At 35.6% G+C, this 16,160-nt stretch overlaps 1 protein-coding gene across 2 annotated transcripts in view; it reads left to right on the top strand.

The window, feature by feature from the left end:
* The window catches only part of LOC150101562 (protein arginine methyltransferase NDUFAF7, mitochondrial), a 158,645-nt gene that overhangs the window by 35,855 nt on the left and 106,630 nt on the right, over positions 1–16,160 (top strand). For both annotated transcript variants that reach the window (XM_090401052.1, XM_090401051.1), the window contains exon 4: positions 11,029–11,139. In XM_090401052.1, coding sequence (XP_090257178.1) covers positions 11,029–11,139 — 111 coding nt within the window. The remainder of the gene's footprint in view (positions 1–11,028; positions 11,140–16,160) is intronic.

Genomic DNA, 16,160 nt, shown 5'->3' with positions numbered 1-16,160 from the left:
ATCAACCATTATGAATGCATTCACTCTCTCTCTCTCTCTCTCTCTGTGATAGGACAAAAATGCTGCAACCTGTGGCAGCACTGCTGCATCCGAGCAGTAACAAGGTTACTTTGTTTACCATATCATTGTTTTGTGCTTCTTATGTTGGTCTGTTAGTAATTGTGAAAGTTAAAGTGAATATATATTGTGAGTGGTGATATTTAATCCAGATTTTATCATGCCGAAAAGGAAGTGTAGTTTCATTCAAGATTTAAAAGAAGAATATCCCTTCTTGAAAGACGATGAAACAGCAAACAAGTTGCAATGTACTGTGTGTCGTTCGTTTTTTTTTTTTTTTTTTCAAATAAAATGGAGGCTGCTCTGATATAAAACAGCATTTGACAAAGCAAAAACCTAAATTGGCAGTTGCTGCTCACAGTTACAGTCAAGATGTTACATCATTTTTCACAAAAAATTCAAAAGGGAAATTAACTGATGAAAGTAAATGTCTTGCAGCTTAAGGAGATTTGTTTGCGTTTCATGCAGCGAAACATAACCTTTCTTTGAGGATTGGACTGCACCTCTGCAATAGTGAGAAATTTATTTCAAAAGAAATTTACATGTGGGTGGACAAAGTGCCAATCAATTTTAGTGAATGCCCTCGCACCTTATGCAATGTGAGAAATAGCAATTGAATTGAAACAAGCCAAATATGTGTCAGTTATGGTAGACACATCAAATCACAGAGATTTGAAGTTGGTGCCTGTCGTTGTTAGGTACTTCATCCTGAATAAAGGTATTCAGGTTAAAGTGATAGATTTTCAGAACATAACAGGAGAAACAGCAGAACTGCTTGCAAATCATATATTGGATATTTTGCAGAAACATCAGCTGACTGAGAAAATTATTGCATTTCTGCAGATAACTACAACACCAACTTTGGTGGATCAAACGAGGTGGTGCCAACAATGTATTTTCAAGACTCAGCAAAGGATTAAAAATGAACATTCATGCTATTGGCTGTGCTGATCATGTTGTTCATAAGGGTGTACACTCACAAGTACTGATATTTTGCCTATTGATATCGAAACAATTGTAAATAAAATATTTCAGTATTTCAACATTTACACCATGAGTGTAGAGGAATTGAAGAATTTCTGCACATTTACAGAAGTTGAATACAAACATGTTTTAGATAGTGTACAAACAAGATGGTTATCATTACTACCAGCTGTTAATAGGATTATTGACTGAGTGGTTAGTATCCGCTATTATTCTCAGCAACAATAACAAAAATAGAAAGGGAAAATATTTTGGCAACTGAAGTGGTAGAAGAATTGTAATTGCTCAGACAGAAAATTACAAATAGGAAAGCTGAGAACTTTCAAACATTTAAAATGTCATCAATTATTTGAGCGTTCAAAGATGAGGGCACCTTTGAAAAAGAATTTTAAACACTACAAATTTATTTTATGATACTTTCCTTGAATATTTAAGCAAATGGATTTATCATATCCAGCAATGAAAGCATTTCACTAGATTAAATTGCAAACTCAACTAACTTGGGCTGAAGTTGCAAGCAGCCTAAAAGCAATCAGTGATGTTGACAGCAAAATATTCAATATTGTTGATGAAGATGAATTATTTGAAGTCAGCCATATAAATAATGTTGTAAACCACTTCAACACCAAGATTGTGAAAGCAATAATTGTGATTAAGACACACTTTGATATTTTGTGTATTGACTTTTATGAGTGCATCTTGAAAGAACCAACACTTTTGGAAGAAATAATGTCTTCATATAAATATAATAATAATGATAAAGTTGATACTCCATAATTATAATGCATTCTTCAGTCCTGTGTACTGTAATTATATGTTATTCCATTTTTATGTAGAGCATACCAGAAGTGTCCTGTTTTTGTCCCTTATTTTAATTGCTGAAAAATTCAGAATGTCCCTTTTTTTTTGTTTTGAAAATCTGGTCACCCTAATGTATTGCTAAAACTGTTTTCTCAGTCCCTCTTCCTCTGTGTCCATTATTTGGTCTGTAGAGAGTAAGAGCACTGAATGCAGGTGAAAGCAAATGTGTAAGTTGGCATCCCAACCACTTCAGCTGACTTTTTTTTTAATTGTTTTTTATTAGGGGGTGTTTGCTGACTTTCTTCAAGTATGACAGTATTATGAATTGATCTTTCCATGTATATCCTAGTATTGTTTGAAGGCATGTTGTCCAAAAGCTATGTATGGTATTAACTGCTCATTGAGTAGTGATATTCCACGTCTGGGCACCATATGTAAATATGGCTTGACTGGTGCTTTTGTACAGACAAATTTTGGAATTGGGTTGTCAAGGGAATTAATTTCTATATTTAACATGGCCAAGGATTTTTTAGCATCCCTAAGAGATTCACTAGCCTTAGCATAAATATGATGCACCTTTGGTAACTGAAACACTTTATTATTATTATTATTATTATTATTATTACGGGCGACTCCAGGGAGTCCTTAGACTCATCGAGGGAGGCCCTAAACATCATGTCCACACAACTATACGACATTCTCACAGTATCTATCATACCTTGCCTTGAACTCACTCACCGTCATAGCACCCACAACAGACTCTGGCAGCTTATTCCACTCATTTACCACTCTGAAAGTAAAGAACCCAGCTCTAACACCCCTGCTAACCACACTCTTGCCCAGCTTCCATAGGTGTCCCCTAGTTCTCCCACCACCAGTCCTGATCTCAAAAATATCCTCTGAATTAATCCTATAGAATCCCTTTAGCAATTTGAATGTCTCAATCATATCTCCCCTCCTCCGCCTATCAACTAGTTTCTGCAACCCATAAATCTTCAACCTGTTCTCATATGGTTCATTCCATAGACCCGCTATCATCTTAGTCACTCGCCTGTGGATCCTCTCCACCTCCTCCCCATCAAGAAGGAACCTAGGTGACCAAATCTGGGCACAGTAGTCGAGATGAGGTCTTATCAAGGCTTGGTACAGAGGTACAATAACTTGCTTGTCTCTGCTCGTCAAGGTATTTTTCAACAACCAAGTGAGTTGATGAGCTGATTTAGCTACTTTTGCAATGTGCCCCCTAAACTTCATCTCGCTATCCACCAACACTCCCAAGTCCCTGGCCTCATCAATCTCCTGGAGTACAGTTCCACCAATGTGGTATACTGCTGCTAATCTTTTCACCCCAAAATGCATAACCTTACATTTTGTCACATTAAATTGACATCCATTCTCCTTAGCCCAGAACTCCAATCAGTTCTGGGCTAAGGAGATATCAAAATCTTGCAGGATAACCAAGTCATCCTGCAAGATTTTGATATCTTCTGCATTCACTATCGCCTTTTATCACTATTAACAACTTTGCATCATCAGTGAACAAATGAACTGTTCCTTTAAGATCCATCCCTATATCGTTAATGAACAGATTAAACAGCAGTGGTCCAAGAACACAACCCTGCGGCACATACCACTAGTCACAGGTCGTCTTTTGGACTCTACTCCTGAATAAACTACTCTTTGATATCTCTCCATCAACCACCCACCTATCCATCTCACCAACCCTATATCCATTCCCATATGTTGTAGTTTACGGATTATAATTCCATGTGGTATCCTGTCAAACGCCTTTGCCAGGTCTAGCAGTATCACTGTAAACCCATTACCCTTATCCAGTTCAGCTATCACCTTGTTATAAAACTTGAGCAAGTTACTGAGGCATGATCTACTCTTCACAAAGCCATGCTGTCCCCCGTACAGTATCTCATTTTCATCAATCCATTCCTGTATTTTTCCCTTGACTACTTTCCCTTGACTACCTTCGGGACTAAACCAGACCCGAGACTCAGATTAAACAACATGGTCAAGGCACTGATAATTCCTTAGCCGCTTCACGCAAGACCCGTGCCGGTATACCATCCAATCCCACAGATGTATTCACATTAAGGTTCTGTAATAGACTATTCACCTCCACTTCATTCATCACAATTCCCGTATAAACTAATGGTTTCTTCATTTTTTCAATGTCACCACCTGGATGAAATACTTTTGCAAAGTACTCGCTCAGTAACTCCACTTTATCGACTGATTCAGTGACCTCCTTACCATCGTCATTCCTTAAAATCATTTTGCCATGTACAGTTTTTTCTTGCTTGCAGCATATTGAAAGCACTGTTTGGGATTCTCTTTAGCTTGCATAGCTAGTTTCCTTTCATAATCCGCATTTGCTTTTTTTACCACACTTGTTACCCTTCTGGCATGCACTTTATACCGTTCATGTGTCTGCAGGTCACCCCTTTCTTTAAATTCCCTCCACAGTTGTTTCTTTTTTTGTAGCTCAAGCTTAATGGTATTATTCATCCATTTAACCCCTACTTGTTTTACTATTCGGACCCTAGGTATACAATCAGCCATAACCTCCTGTAAATGACCTCCTGCTCCTTGACCACTTCCCATGCTTTATCGACATCCAGCCCTTGCAGTTGTACATGCCATGGCACTGATCCAAGCAATCTTCTAAGCTTGTCATACTTGCCAGCACAGTAATTCCACATATATACTGTCTTAATCAAAAATTCCACACCTTTAGCCACCTCCCAGGTCAAGACCTTATGATCGTTCTCACCAATAGGTTGCAACATGGTCATATTCATTACAGTCAAATTCTGAGATGCTGTTACCAGGTCAAGCACTCTCACGCCCCTAGTATTTTCAATTACATGCTGTCTCAGATAGTTATCCCTTAATAATTGAATAAAATCCATTTCCTTCCTCACATGTCCTCTCCTCCTTCCAATCAATGTTACCATAGTTGAAATATCCCATAATAATTACCCTCCTTCCACTCATTTCATCAATTTGTTTATGCATGCTATCTCCACCATCTATTCCATCACCTGGTCTATAGCAGCACCCAACTGTGTATTTTATTCTTCCAGTCTCAATCTCACACCAAATAGCCTCAAATGAGCTCTTTTCACTATCCTGTGATACAACTTCAATTCTCCTTGGCTGCAGTTCATCAGCTATCATCAATAACACCCCTCCCCCCATTTTATTCTCTCTGTCCCTCCTAAACACACTATAACCTACACATTCTATCCCACTAACTATATCATCTTCCGTCAGCCATGTTTCACTAATGCCAATAACCTGTGGCCAGGAAGAGCCAATCAAGGCCAAAAATTCTTCCTTCTTGTTCCTAATACTCCTGGCATTAGTATACATGAAGTGCAGTGATCCCTTTGTCCCACCCCTCTCTTGATGTGTTATTCTAAATATCCCATTCCCATTTTTTGTCCTTAGTACTGGCTCGGGTACATTATATACATTCTTACACTCAACTGTCTCACTGATGCCTGCATATCCACTCACCCCCCCCTCCTTGGCAGTTCTAGTTTCCCTGGTTCTGCACATCCATTTTCACTTCATTCAGCAACAGTTTTTCCAGTCTCTGCACACCAAATCCATTCAAATGCAGGCCATCCATCTTGTATAAATCCTTTCGCCCATCAAACTCATTCCACACCACACCGTCTGCATAACCTGCGCATAATGTCATTTGCGATTATGGTCCTCCTAAACTCCTCTCTGTCATACCGCGGCAACAGACTCACCATTCTAACTCTATCACTCTTTTCTTTCGCTACCTTTAACAATACTTTCAAGTCCCCTCTCATAAAAAATTTATCTCCTTTCAATTCATTCGTACCCACCACAACTAGCAATTCTTTCACCCTCTGTTTTTGCGCTCTAATACTCTCACTTACATCCTTAAATTTTGCACCCAGTAAGTACAATTTAGTTAAACTCCCATCTATCACTCCTCTTAATAATGAGTCACCATACAACACTCTTTCCTTCATTTTAGAAACTCTCCCACTCTTACGCTTATTTTTCCTTTCAAATACTTGTTTATTTACGTTAGCTGAATCACTCTGGAAAGAGTTTTGCAGGTGCTCTAATTGCCGCTACGCATTTTGTATCACTGTGCGCAACCTAGCGATCTCACTTCCTACAAATAATTCCTCATTTCTTTTATCATTTAAACCATTTTCTCTCTTTGTATAGTTGCTTTCACTCTTTCTTTGATCACTGCTCTCATTGCCATCTTGTACATTGCAATTCCCTATCAAGCCACTATTTCACTCACATTCTGGCTTTCTTCAACCATAACTGTCTCACAACCTGACACATACTTCAACTCCTCACTTTGCTTACACTTTCTGCACATTCTCCCACCACTATCACTTTCAATCCAAACTCGCCTCATTCGGGAATGCATACATCCCACACACATCACATTGGAGAAACAGGTATGGATTAACCTGTGCTATCCTACATCTTTTCAAAAATATTATCCTGTTAATACATTTAGATTTTTTGTTATTATTATTATTTTTATGTGACAATCGAGGGAGAGCACCTGCTCTACAGCTCTGTCCCCACCACTCAGTCCACCAACTACAACGAACTGCAACTACACCAACGCAGTCTACCACCCACCACCACTAGTATTTTCACAGTCACAAACATCCATGTCCAAGGCAGGATTTGAACCTGCAGCCTTTTGGCTGGAGAGCAGATACACTAACCACTTGGCCAACCAGGCCAGCATTTTTTGATTAAAAGCTTGCCATATGTGCTACATTGCTTGGATATAGACCCTCCATAAAACTGAGTTTTTCTTTCAAAATAGATATGTAAGTGTCATATTTGTAGAAATTAAAAATCGAAACTAATCATACCCACACTGATTTGAAAATCTATAGCAAAATCTAAGTTTTTCATGGAAAATCTAAGTTTTATTGATTGGGAGCCCTGTTCCATAGACTAAACATTTGTTAGAAACTGAATCCTGTTTCTAAAGTCAGAATACAGCCACGAATCTGGTGAATATAGCATGTGTCGAAGATTTGACACATGATGTATTTTTGTGCTATTAAAATCCATGACTAAATATGTATGGATTTATCCATTCTGCTCACATAAAATTTCAAATTTGGTCACCAAGATTTGAAGGGGATAAATTAACATTGGAGAAGGTTCAGAGGGGATAAACAAAATGACATCAGGACTCCACAATGTTAGTTATGAGGTTAGTGTAAAAATAATCATAATTTAAAATTATGAATATTTTTACGATTGTTCATGTTAGTATATTATTAGTTTTGGTTTCATAACATGTATACTGGCACTTGTGATGTACCATTTTTGATATTATTGTCAAAATGAAATGCAAACCATTTGAAATTGATGTACTTACTAGATTCTGATAATTATGTTACTTTCAATCCTTTTTATTGTAGTTTAAAATTATTAAGTGTTGTATTTTATAAAGACATTCTCATTACACTAATGGAGACAACGTGTCAGCCATTATTCATAACTTCTTGCTTGCCACTTAGATGGAGTACGCCTGCTCATCAAGAAGATTGATGGGTGATTGACAGCTGACAGAGAGAGCATTCGGTATTGGGGTAATGAAGAAAACAAGAGAGAGAGCTGATGGAAGTTTAAGAATGCAGACTGGAGAAATTTTGCTCTTAGTTTTAAAGTTTTACATGACAGTTGAAAGAATATTAATAGAAGATTCTGAAAAGGAATTGTAAAACTGTGAGTCTTTAAAACTGGAGGAGTTGAGACTGTCAACAAGTGTTCAGTTTTTATAAAAGAAGATATTGGAGTCAACATTCTAATTTGAATGTTCGAGGAAACGCTGAATGGAAAATTAGATCTTCTGTCTTAAGGACACCAGATTTCTATGGAAAAAGCAATTGGTGAAATTTGAAACTGTAAAGTGGTTTAACATGAAGAACTCTACTTAGATCTGTCATTTATGTAGTAGTAGAAGAAACATTTTTCTCTGGTTACAAAAATTAGTATATTTCATCAAACTGCAAGAGGTAAGAATATTAATGCTTCAGTGATACAGGAGAAATAATATGGTATGCTACATAAGGGTGATAAGAAAGGATCCATGGAAAAGAAGAAGGAAATTTTTATACTTTCGGAAAGGGCCTAATAAAGAAACTGACTCAGATGAACAATTTTGTTTTTGAAAACAAGGTGTTTAGTCTGGTAGACATGAATAAGTATGTGATAAACAATCCAGTAATAGACTGAGTCAGAGAATAAATAATTTTAATATTTTTGAATAAGAAAATCTCTAAAGTGTAGATTTATTTTAGAAGGCCTTGGATCCAGTGTTTTGTAGTTATGTAATTTTATTTAAAGTGTATATATATTGTTATATTTTTTTTATTAAATGTGTATTTTTTTTGCATTTGGTCTTGAGTCAGTAATTTTCCGGATTCTAAAAGAAACAATTAAAAATCATTGCATCGATCAGAATTGAACTCTTGTATAAATACTAAACACTCAGAATAAAAATCTCTTTATAGAGATGAATAAAAATAAAAAGTAATCTCTATACAATAGACTAAGGGGGTGAGGGGGGTAACATAATTGAGACATTTAAAATTTTTGAGAGTTATTTCCAGGATTGACAAGAGGAAGATATTTCATATAATAAAACAAGTGTAAAGAACAAGGAGAAGAGGCCATCCCTGGATGTTGCAAAAGGAGGTGGTGAGTAGGAGAGTGGGAAATGGCTTTCTTGCCTGGAGGATAGTTTTACCATGGAATTCATTTCCTGATAGGGTAGTGAATGTGAAGACAGTGAATGGGTTTAAGGAATGGTATGATAGACTTAGTGCTGTCTAAGATGGTCCAGAATAATAATAATAATATCTTCTCTTCACCTCTCTTCTGGCAGAATTTTCCACTCATGAAAAAGCTCCAAATAAAACATCTACTTGCTTCCTTCCTTGCTGCTTTACACAATTTTCCAGGACAGTTTTTTTTTTTTGTTCTTTTTCACTTTCTTTTTATATTCATTCTTTCTTAATCAGGTGAACTTGTGTTTTTCTAATTTAAATATCTTCATTAGATCACCACTTTTCTTCTATCCATTAAGCTCTAAATTATATTTTCTCAGTTCCTGGACTAAAATTTAATGTCTGTGCTTTATTTTCCAGTTCTTCATCATTCTAGAAATCAGGTGATAAAATCTCTGTATAGGAAGAAGTCAAGTATCTTCTAATGAAACTTGTTTCTACTTGTCAGCACTCATTACCAGGAGCTATCTACTGTATGATGTTTATGACCCCTTTCCTCCATCCTTTCATCTCCGCTTTGTAAATCTATGAGTAGAGCACATATCATTCTACTTAGGCATGCTCAAAGGGCAATATACTTTGCAGTTAATAACACTGAACTGTAAATACAATTCATCTGCCCAGAACCTTCTTAATGGATTTGCTAACCATTATAAAAAAATATTGTACTCGTTAACTCAGTTTTATTATAGACTAATCAAATTTTCCAACACCTCTGGTACAACTTCAGAAAGCTTCTGTTTATTATTTCACCTTCCTTTTTTTTTTCTTTTCTTTTTTTTTTTTTTTTTTTTTGCAATCTTGCCTGTATCTAGGCATTTATTAAAAAAGCATCATTATGTAAGAAAAAAAAAAAAGGTATTTTTTTTTTTGAGAAATGTCTCTAATTCAGAAAGATGCAATAAACAGTGAAATAAATTGTATTTCATGTTAATTATTATTATTATTATTCAGGCCTCCATGGAGTCAAAAGACTCATCATGGGAGTTTCTAAGAAACAAAAGTCTTTCAAGACTCATCGAGGGAGGCCCCTCCTAGGAAACACAAAGTCTATCATGCCACCCCTTAAATGCATTGACCGTTCTCGCTCTCACCACTCTATCAGGCAATGCATTCCATCGTTTAACCACCCTCCATGCAAAGAAACCACTCCTCACCCTCTTTCTCACAGTTTCCTTTCGTAACTTCCAGGGATGACCACTTGTCATGACTCCTTCCCGCTGTTCAACCAAGCAAAAGAACTCCCCAGTGTCAACCCTGTAACCACCTCTCAACAGTTTAAAAGTCTCAATCATATCACCCCCTCCTCCTTTTATCCACCAAACTCTGCAGTCCACACTCCCTCAGCCAATACTCATAACTAACATTGTACAGTCCCGACACCATCTTTGTTATCCGCCTTTGTACCCTTTCCACAGTTAATTTATCCCCTTCAAATCCTGGGGACTAGATCTGAGAACAATAGTCTAAGTGTGGTCTGATCAGAGTCTTATACAACGGAATGATAACCATTTTATCTCTGCAGGTTAGTGTCCTTCTCATTATTGCAGCAATCCTCTGCATTACCTTCACTACCTTTGAAATGTTCCCTAAATTTCAGGTTTCTATCAATCATCAAACCCAGATCTCTTGTGTCTCTCCTACTTCCTCCTAGGATGCTGCATACCTTCCATAGAGTATGCAGCGTCCCATCGATGTGTCCCAAACCTCAAGACCTTACATTTTGCTGCATTAAACTGACCCTCATTCATTTGCCCATCTATCTAGCTTATTCAAATCCTCTTGCAGGACTACCAAATCTGCACTATTACTAATAACCCTTCCCAGCTTTGCATCATCCGCAAACAACCGAATATCCCCTTGCAATTCACGGACAATGTCATTGATATAAAGGTTAAACATATAGGTCCCAGTACTGCGCCCTGTGGAACCCCACTTGTGACCTTCTGCCTCTTTGATATTGTTCCACCATACACAACTCTCTGATACCTATCGGACAGCCAATCCTGAATCCAATCCAGTTGACCAATCTGACATCCAGATGATGATGTTAATTATATGACTGGAATTTCTAAACTAATCTGTTTGATATTCTGTATACTGTTTGCATGATTATATACTTTGTGATTTCTTTAGTTATTATTACATATATAGTTTTTTTATTATACAGATAGATTTTTGAAAATGAATTATTATAATTAATTTTATAGATTAAAATCATACACATTAAATCATTAAATATACATACACATTAAAATATATAAAAATAAACAAATGTATAAATATTTAATAATATACATGAAAATGTACTGTATATATTAAAATGATTTTACATTTTTACTTGCAGTTAATTGGAGTTTGGTTTTTGCATGAGTGGGACAAGGTTGGAAAACCTAAGCCATTACAGATAATAGATTTGGGTCCTGGAAGAGGAACTCTTATTGATGATATAATTAGAGTAATACTTACAAAAAGATAACTACTATTTAAAATCAGTGAGCATGAAAAGTTTGAAAAATATTAGTTTTGCATAACTGTGTAGTTAACATGATTTAATTTTTAATAGAAATATGTATATCTGTAAATTATAAAAAATCGGATCATATCTGTAAATTAAGAAAATTATTCATTAGTAAATTGTGCTAACATTTCACCATACTAATTAGAGAACAAGAAACCTAACACTGTAAATGCATAAAAAATAAATATGAGTAATAAAAATTCTCCTTCAGGATATTGGTCCCTTCTAACTGTTGCTACAATTTGCTGTTTAGTTTCATGTAATCCCAAAGAATAGTCTCACTGAACTTAAAAGTTCACCATACATTCAGGTCTGTTCAGAATATAAACATTTTCATAAGAACATTGTCATGTTCTCCTATCATGACACATTTTCTCCTATCAGAATTTGCTCTGTGCATTATTTTTATTTCCTTCCACTTAATCATGTATACATGATACTAACAGCATTCTGTTCAAAAGTTAATTTGCATATTATTATGAAAGTAGTTAAAAAATACATGCATTCCTTGATTCTTTCTGTCTCTTCAAAATAAGAAATATTACTTAAATATAAACAGCCAATAGGCTTCATTTCAGCGATGTAACATTATTTTAAATTAAGGGGATATTAAATCCCACATTGTTTCAAAACTGAATAAGAAACTCAAAGATCGGAATCAAAGAGTTTCATGCCAATATAGTAAACTATAAAAGTATCAGTGACTACTTGCATAAGCTAAAGCATGTAGTACATAGCACATAGTACAAACTAGGACAACTCGTATCAAAGGTGGGTAAAGCTCTGGTCACAATTCTTAGTATTTCCCATAATGTAAAACACATCTCCTAGGAGATGTATGATGTTATACATTATGGTGGGAGGTTACTATCCAGACCAGTTTCGACCTTTATTGAGGTCTCATCAGTGAGTAGCTAGACCAAATTAATACCAAGGGTATAGCGAAAAGAACTTATATACTTTGCTATACGAGTTGTCAAAAAGGTGCACTCATTAAATTACTTAAATATATTACTTAAATATAAAGAGCCAATAGGCTTCGTTTCGGTGATGTAACATTATTTTAAATTAAGGGGATATTAACTCCCACATTGTATCAAAACCGAATAAGAAACTCAAAGATCGGAATCAGAGAGTTTCATGCCGAATATAGTAAACTATAAAAGTATCGGTGACTACTAGCGTAAGCTAAAGCACATAGTACATAATACGTAGTACAAACTAGGGCAACTTCATGCCGAATATAGTAAACTATATTCGGCATGAAACTCTTTGATTCTGATCTTTGAGTTTCTTATTCGGTTTTGAAACAATGTGGGATTTAATATCCCCTTAATTTAAAATAATGTTATATCACTGAAATGAAGCCTATTGGCTCTTTATATTTTAGTAATATATTTAAGTAATTTAATTGGTGCACCTTTTTGACAACTCGTATAGCAAAGTATATAAGTTCTTTTCGCTATACCCTTGGTATTAATTTGGTCTAGCTACTCACTGATGAGACCTCAATAAAGGTCGAAACTAGTCTGGGTAGTGACCTCCCACCATAATGTATAACATCATACATCTCCTAGGAGATGTGTTTTACATTATGGGAAATACTAAGAATAGTGACCAGAGCTTTACCCACCTTTGATAAGAGTTGCCCTAGTTTGTACTACGTGCTTTAGCTTACGCTAGTTGTCGCCGATACTTTTATAGTTTACTATATTCGGCATGAAACTCTTGGATTCCGATCTTTGAGTTTCTATTCGGTTTTGAAACAATGTGGGATTTAATATCCCCTTTATTTAAAATAAAGAAATATTACCTTAACAAGGATCTTATTAGTGGCAGTCTTTTGGTTGAGTGCCAAAAAAAAAAGTTTTTTTTTTTCTTTTGACTGCTCTAAATGTGATATATAGATGGTATTTTCAGACTTTTGATTATTCTTTGATGTAAATGATGATGGTGATATTCTTAATATTATCTGTATATATAAATATTACTGAAATTGTGAATTCATAATTTTTTATTTGTTTTGTCAGTCCCACCCACAGAATATTGCATTGAATAGTACATACTTGGTACTGTGAGTGAGAGAAGTTAAGCCAAGTCATCATGGTGGTGGTATGAAGGAAATCAGTTACTACTTAGGTTTTTTTTAGAATAGTGAAGATGCTCTTTGGTTGAAAATCTGAGTTGAAAATAGGATGTAAGATGAGATGGCCAATCTCATATGTAAGTATAATAAATTTAGTTTAATCCTTTATCCCAGTGAGAGCAAACAAAGTTTGCTGAAAATATCTTCAGAACTGAATATAGTGTTGTACTATCTTACCTGGGTAAGTAGTACAACACCAGGCAACTCGTAGCAAAGGTGGAGCAAGCTACCAATGTTACCTTGCTATGAGTTGCCTAGTGTTGTACTACTTACCTAGGTAAGATAGTACAACACTATATTCAGTCCTGAAGATATTTTCAGGCGCAAACTTTGTTTACTCTCACTGGGTAAAGGATTAAACTAAATTTATTATATTCTAACCTAGTGAAAAATAAACTTTCTCATATGTAAGTGTAGGATCTCTAACAGGCTTTTACTCTTGCAAAGCAGACATACTGTCTGGGAAAAAAAACTGCCCAGGTATTGACAGTGTTTGAGATGATTCAGAGAGCAAGGATTATGAATGCAATGTTATCAGAAATGTGTGAAAGAAATGCAGTTTATTAATGTATGGAATTAATTTGAAGGACAAATTGAACTGTATAGGAGTAATGAACACATTCGAATGGTTTTAATGTGAGTCATTTGGAGATAGTGCTGCTGGAAGAAAGAGTAAATAAGTTAAGAGAATGAATTTGATAAAGTAAGAAGCAACGTGAAAGAGCAGGAGAGTAAGGAAGGAGAGATTAAAGTGGTGTTTATGAATGTAGAAGTGGGTAGTGTGAGTGTAGAGAGAACAAGTGTGCAAGATAAAGAGGGGAAATGGGGAGACTCAGGGTGGACAGGGAAACATTTCGTTAGAAAGGTTGATGCTCGAACAGGATGTGAATACATATGTAAAGAAAAAATTAAATGAGATGGTCTGAGATGTAAGGAAAACAGTTGGATTTGAAGAAGTTTCTGGGATGAGAAAGGAGAAAATGAAATTACTGAAGAAAGTTATGGAGAAATCACATCTAATTAATGATGCCAGTGAAACTTGTTCTAAATCCAGTTGTGACCTGTTATGTTTGTATATGAATACTAGTGCTAGAAACAAGGGAAATGAAATGTTGCATTGATTGAGTGTTTGTTCACCCAAAAATTGTTTGAATAAGTAAGACATGGTTGGATGAGGATGATCTCCTGACAGGAATAAATCTATAATCTTTCTATCTTCACGCGAAATACATATGATGTATTTCGTGAAGATAGAAAGGATAAAAAGGAAAGTGGAGTGCTATTGATGAGAAAATACAAGGTTGAGATGCAATGGGAAAATAGTAGCAATGGTTTTGAGCCAATGTGGTTTGAGATAAAGATGAATAGAATGAATTACTTAAATGTAAAATTGGTGATATTCAAGGAATATCTAGTAGAAGCAATGTCTAAATGCATTTCAAAGGTCAGAAGATTAAATAAGGTAAGTGTGAAATGAAGACATTAAGCATGCAATACAGAAAAAGAAGGCATTATGGAGGCAACATAAGATGAGTGGTAATAATCAGTTCCATGAGAAGTGCAAAGAACATGCAAGGAGGTGACTCGGTTGGTAGGGGTAGCAAAAGTGCAGTATGAGCAACAATTAGCTAATGAAGAAAAAAAAAATCTTGGGGAGTTCTTTTTATATGTAGTCAGAAAAAAGAAAAAAAAAAGAAGTATGATTATGATAGATTGACAATGATTAGAGAAAATGGTATAAGGTCAGCTGCTGTGGAAGATATACTTGAGATATTTAATGAGCAGTTCATAAAGGTCTTTCATTCTTGTGAATGTGACATCATGGAGAGTTTGATAGCAGTGGATGATGATATAAGGAAAGTCTGACTGAGTGAGAGTGAGAAAGAAGTATATGGGGAAATGAGAAAACTTGATGTTAATAAGATATAGGACTTGATGATATATTGCCACATATTTTGAAAGAATGTTCCAGGGTGTTGACATATTTGTTTAATATAAGTCTTGCATTGAGTTAAGTTCCAAATGAGTGGAAGGAAGGCAAGTTATACTATTTCATAAGGGAGGTGACAGAGCTCAAGCATCAAATTATAGACCAATCTGTGTGTCAGGAGGCGTTGTGGTTAAAGTATTGGAGGGGCTTTTGAGAACAGGATCTAGAATTGGGTTGACAACAGTGGTATTATCTTTGATGAACAGCATGGATTTATTAAAGGGTGGTCATATTTTAGTTACTTATTTATTACAATAAGGTGACAGATCCATTAGATGCTGGAGATAAATACACAGTAGTACACTTAGACTTTGCAAAGGCATTTGATAGATTTCCACATGATAATTTGATGTTCAAACTATAGCAGATAGGTTGTATATTAGACTAGTGCACTGGATTGGAGATTGGATATCTGATAGGTATCAGCAAGTTTTGTATGAAGGAGCAGTATCCCCTAAGAGGGAGGTCAGTAACAGGATCTGCTTTAGGACCATTGCTGTTTAACCTGTATGTTAACAATTTTGAGGAAGATTTGAATGTGGATATTCAGTTGTTTGCAGATGATGCAAAGTTGGGATGAACTATGAGGACTAGAACAGATGTTCTGACCTTACAAGAAGTCTTGAATAGGCTGATTTAATCAGCATGGTAGTGGGGATACCAATTCAACATTGCAAAATGTAAGTTTTTAAATTTGTAAATTGAAGATGGGATGTAGAATTTACTCTTGGTAGGAATATGTTGTTGGAGGTGGAAAAAATAGGAGATTATAGGGCGATGGTGGATAAGGGTCTGAAATTTAGAGCACACATTGCGAACATT

The sequence above is a fragment of the Typopeltis vanoorti genome, chromosome 11, assembly GCF_054136105.1.
Source record: "Typopeltis vanoorti isolate ZY-2024b chromosome 11, IOZ_Tvanoo_1.0, whole genome shotgun sequence".
Lineage (NCBI taxonomy): Eukaryota > Metazoa > Arthropoda > Arachnida > Uropygi > Thelyphonidae > Typopeltis > Typopeltis vanoorti.
This window is presented reverse-complemented; position numbering and strand designations above follow the sequence as displayed.